The following is a 5,361-nucleotide window of genomic DNA, read 5'->3' on the forward strand; positions in this document are numbered from 1 at the left end:
GCGGCCCTGCTGCTCAGAGCTCGTGCTCACAAGCCAACTCTTAACCAACGAGCCACTTGGCCAGCCCTATTTACATCTATTCTTATATGTATCTATATATCTATATAGATATAGATATATATTCTTACACTTGTAAGAATATAATAAGCACAAAAGAATACCAGAATTTGGGAAGCTTATCTTTGTTCATTAGGTTTCCTTAGATTCTTTCTAATAATTAAAAAAAAAAAGATTTCCATTAGCGTATTTTGGGCAGGAGAGGGGCAAATAACCCTTGTTTCTCAAGGAGTGTATTTTTTTCAGGAAAAAAGTTTCATATATTTTCTTATTTGATTTCTTTGTCTTAGAGTGATAGAATTGGAAGGTACCCACTAAGGAACTAGTATTTATCTGGTTCAGCCTTCTTATCTCACAGATAACTAGATAGAGAGGAGACATGACTTGCTCAGTGTTGTGCAGAAAGAGAAAAGCACAAGAACTCAGATCTCCTGATTCTCTAGGCTAATGTCATCTTCTCTGCCTCCTATTTTTCTGCAAATAGCATTTAAGCATTTAAAAATATTTTATGTTGGGGTGGCCCGTTGGCTCAACTGGTTAGAGGGTAGGCCCATAACTTCAAGGTTGCCGGTTCGATCCCCACATGGGCCACGGAGCTGCGCCCTCCACAACTGGATTGAAACAACTACTCGACTTGGAGCTGATGGGTCCTGGAAAAACACACTGTTCCCCAATAAAATAAAATTAAAAAAAAAAGAATTAAAAAAAATTTAATGTACAGGAGTATACATTACCATTAAGATTGCAGGCTCTGTAGCCAGCCTATCTGGATTAAAATTTCAGGTTTTCCTTTTGCTAGTTGGTAACATTGGTTAAGTTACTTAACTTCTCTGTGCATCCTTGGTTTTCTCATCTGTAATTTGGGGATAATAATAGAACCTCCTTCATAGGGTTCTTGTGAGGTTTAAATGGATTAATGTATGTAAAGTGCTTAGAACAGTACCTGGTACATTGTAAGTGCCCAAAGAATGTTAGCTGCTATTGTTTTTATTATGATTTTTGTACTTTTTTCATTTTCATGGTCCTTAGTATAAGTATAGATTAATACTGAAAATTCTCTAATTTCTGATCTCATATTAGTGAATGTTATATAATATAAATATTAAATATTTTAACATCAGAAATAATTTATATTTTGCTTCTAGAATAAACTTTGTCTTTTTATGCAATTATTATGCTTTATATATGGACTGTTATAGTTATGTGCTTGCTTTAGAATGAAGTAGAACCTCTGTTTGGGTGTGACATATAATTCTGTTTTTCTTTTTTCCACAGCAATACAAGTTCTTGTGCTTTAGGAGATCTCTGCTCTTGTTAGTTAAACACAGTTGTATGGAATCGCTGTTCCTGATTAGAAATTTCTGCATTGTGTATTATTTTCTTGGTAAGAATTTCTGCTTTTTTGATAGTGTTTTTTTTTTAGCTCATAGTTCATAAATGTCAGTTTTCAAGTCATTCTTGATTATTTTTGTATGTTTTCTACAATTGTAGGTGTGTGATTAGCCCAACTGATTTATTGTTTATATTGTCAGAATATTTAGTTAAGGGAAGATACTGTTACAATGTGGTACATACATACAATGGAATATTATTCAACCTTAAAAAAGAAGGAAATCCTGTCACATATTACAACATAAATGACCCTTGAGGACATTATACTAAATGAAGTAAGCCAGTCACAAAAAGACAAATACAGTAAAACTTTGGATTTCGAGTAACTTGGTTTGTGGGTGTGCAAGACGAGCAAACATTTCTAATACAGTTTAGCTTGGTAAGCAAGCAATGTCTTGCAATAGGAGTAGCTTGTTTCCAGAACAAATTATGCTTGTGAACCAAGGTATTACTGTACTATATGATTCCATTTATATGAATTGTCTAGAGTAGTCAGACTCCTAGCAACTGAAAGTAGAATGGTGGTTGCCAGGGCCTGAGAGGAGGGAGAAAAGGAATGGTTCAGTGGGTGTAGAGTTTTAGTTTTGCAAGATGAAAAAGCTCTGGAGATCTGTTGTACAACAAGGCACATATAGTGTATGTCCACTTAAGAATGGTTAAAATGGTAAATTTACCACAATAAAAAAACCGTATTCTTTAAAAGGAAAATATTGTATGTCATTTGGTCATTGCTTTAGAAGTAGCATATTCCTTTTTATAAGTTTGTAATTTGGTACAAATAGAAATATTCTGTTTCTAAGGGAACCTTGTAGAATTTATTAACATGAAGGTAAATACAAAAATATAGCTTTAATATAATGAACAGGACAAGTTGAATGGAAAACATTAATCTGAGCAGCAACACATAATATAAATAAAATCTAACAGTCTAAAATACCGTTTTTAGACTTTTCTGATCCAACTTTTTTCTATAAATACAATTTTACCAAATTGTTCTCATAGTGTTTAGGCCATTTTGCTGTCTGCTTTTTTTCACTTGTAATTTATAAAGCCCATATTTTTCAAAATAGCTTTGAAAATTGTCGTTCTAATGTTAACATTTCATTACATTGTATTAAGCTACTACACAGTCAGCCTGGCTGTTCCTGCATACCAGCATACTTCCTTTTACCGCGCTTCACTGAGCTTCACTGATGTTGCATTTTTTACAAATTAAAGGCAAGACCTTCCATCAGCCAAAAGGCCACTACTCTCTTTATTGCGGTACTTGCTTCATTGTGTAACTCTGCAACTGAACTACAGTATCTCAAGGTGTGCTCGTGGTTGTACATTGGTCTGACATAGCAGTCATATCGACATTTCTATGGTCAGCTATTTCTTCTGTAACTCCATTTATGTTCCATTCAAATTTCATTTCCAATGTTACCACTTTTCTTTTTTTTGTGTGTAGCACTTTGGTCTTTAATAACTGAAAAGGTTTCCTCTTTCGGTTATTAATTTTTGTAAAATGTGGATTTATCATGGGAGACAAGGATTAGATATTTATACAACTTACGAAGTGATCCCCCTATTAAGTCTAGTACCCACCTGACTCCATACATTGTTGCTATATTATTGACTGTGTTCCCTTTGCTGTACTTTACATCCCTGTAACTATCTCTTTAATCCATTTTGAGTTTATTTTTGAAATGGTGTGAAAAAGTGGTCCAGTTTCATTTTTTTTCGCATATGTCTGTCCAGTTTTACCAACACCATTTATCGAAGAGACTGTCTTTATCCTGTTATATATTCTTGCCTTCTTTGTCTCTATTCTGTTCCATTGACCTATGTATCTGTTTTTATGCCAGTTCCATGCTGTTTTGATTACTATAGCCTTGTAATATAATTTGATACCAGATAGTGTGATACCTCCAACTTTGGTCCTTTCTCAAGATTGCTTTGGCTATTCAGGGTCTTTTGTGGTTCTATATACATTTTAGGATTATTTGTACTAGTTCTGTGAAAAATGACATTGGAATTTTGATAAGGATTGCACTGAATCTGTAGATTGCTTTGAGTAGTGTGGACATTTTAACGATGTTAAGTCTTTCTTATTTATGAGCATGATATACACTTCTATTTATTTGTATCTTCAGTTTCTTTCTTTAGTGTCTTATAGCTTTCTGAGTACAGGTCTTTTACCTCCTTGGTTAAATATATTCCTAGGTATTTTATTCTTTTTGATGCAATTGTAAATGGGATTGTTTTCTTAATTTCTCTTTCTGGTAGTTTGTTATTTGTGTATAAAAATGCAATTGAGGGGCAGCTGGTTAGCTTAGTTGGGTAGAGCGCAGTGCTTATAACACTAAGGTTGCTGGTTCGATCCCCGTGTCCTCCACAAATACATCGAAAACAACTACTTGATTTGGAACTGATGGGTCCTGGAAAAACACACTGTTCCCCAGTAAAACAAACAAACAAACAAACAAATAAAAAATGCAACTGATTTCCTTATATTAATTTTGTATCTTGCTACTTTACTGAATTCATTTAATAGTTCTATTTGGTTGTCGGAAAAGTCATGACGCATGTTTACGACAGATGGCACTAGTTCATTTTTGGAAGTACTAGAGTCATTCACATCTATGTTATTGCTATGTCATTTGACAGCTGAGAGTTTTAGCTTCATTCTAAAAAAAAAATTGAGCTATTTGGTTGAGTTTTGGAGATTTTACAACAAGTTGAAGATGGAAGACCAAACTGTGCATTTTTGCCATATTTTACTTCCATAAAGGGAAGAACGTGCGTCAATCTTTTGAAAAGTTGCATAAAGTTTACGGTGACAACGCCCTACAAGAACGGCAGTGCCAACGATGGTGCATGAATTTTCGTGCTGGTGATTTTGATCCCAACAACTCTCCTTGGTCAGGGGGGTTGATCACTGAGGTTGATGACGACAAAATAAAGCCATTGATCGATTCAAACCCACGTTATATGACATGAGAGATTGCAGGAACATTGAATATCCATCATTCACATGTTTATAACCACCTGAAGAAGCTGGGATATGTAAGCAAGCTCGATATTTGGGTTCCGTATGAACTCAAAGAAATTCATTTGACGGTGCGTATAAACATCTGCAATATGCTCAGTAAACATGAGGAAAACGATCCTTTTTTTGAAGAGACTGATAACTGGTGATGAGAAGTAGATTGTTTACAATAATGTGGTGCGCAAGCCGTCTTGGTCCCAACGTGATGATTTCGCCTCAAATATTTGACATCGAAAGTAGATATTCATCAGAGGAAGGTTATGCTCTCAATGTGGTGGGATTTTAAAGGTGTTGTGTTTTTCGAGCTCCTACCAAGGAACCAAACAATCAATTCGAATGTGTACTGTCGGCAATTGGACAGTTTGAACAAATCCATCATCCAGAAACGTCCAGAGCTTGTTAATTGTAAAGGAGTTGTGTTCCATTGTGAAAGCGCAAGACCACACACAAATTTGATCACCTGTCAAAAATTATTGGAGCTTGGATGGGATGTGTTGCCACACTCACCATACTCGCCTGACCTTGTGCTGTCAGACTTTCACTTGTTTTGCTCTCTTCAAAACTCCTTGCGTGGTATAACATTCAATTCAGATGAGGCTGTAAATCAGCACCTTGTTCAGCTTTTCGCAAATAAAGACAGGTCCTTCTATGAACAAGGAACTATAAACTCCCTGAAAGATGGCAAAAGGTTATCGAACAAAATGGTCAATAGATCATTGATTGATCTTTGTTCTTTATATAAATAAATGACCTTTGAAAAACATAGACAAAATACGTCATGACTTTTCCGACAACCCAATAATAGTGTTTTAGTAGAATCTTTAGGGTTTTCTCTCTATAGCAGCGGTTCTCAACCTGTGGGTCGCGACCCCTTTGGGGGG

At 35.3% G+C, this 5,361-nt stretch overlaps 1 protein-coding gene across 1 annotated transcript in view; it reads left to right on the forward strand.

The window, feature by feature from the left end:
- Positions 1 to 5,361, forward strand: part of NDC1 (NDC1 transmembrane nucleoporin) — a 65,691-nt gene that overhangs the window by 23,375 nt on the left and 36,955 nt on the right. The window contains exon 4 of the mRNA XM_019666385.1: positions 1,333 to 1,441. Within this exon, the coding sequence (XP_019521930.1) occupies positions 1,333 to 1,441 (109 nt within the window). The remainder of the gene's footprint in view (positions 1 to 1,332; positions 1,442 to 5,361) is intronic.

This window comes from Hipposideros armiger, unplaced genomic scaffold, assembly GCF_001890085.2.
Source record: "Hipposideros armiger isolate ML-2016 unplaced genomic scaffold, ASM189008v1 scaffold_469, whole genome shotgun sequence".
Classification (NCBI taxonomy): Eukaryota; Metazoa; Chordata; class Mammalia; order Chiroptera; family Hipposideridae; genus Hipposideros; species Hipposideros armiger.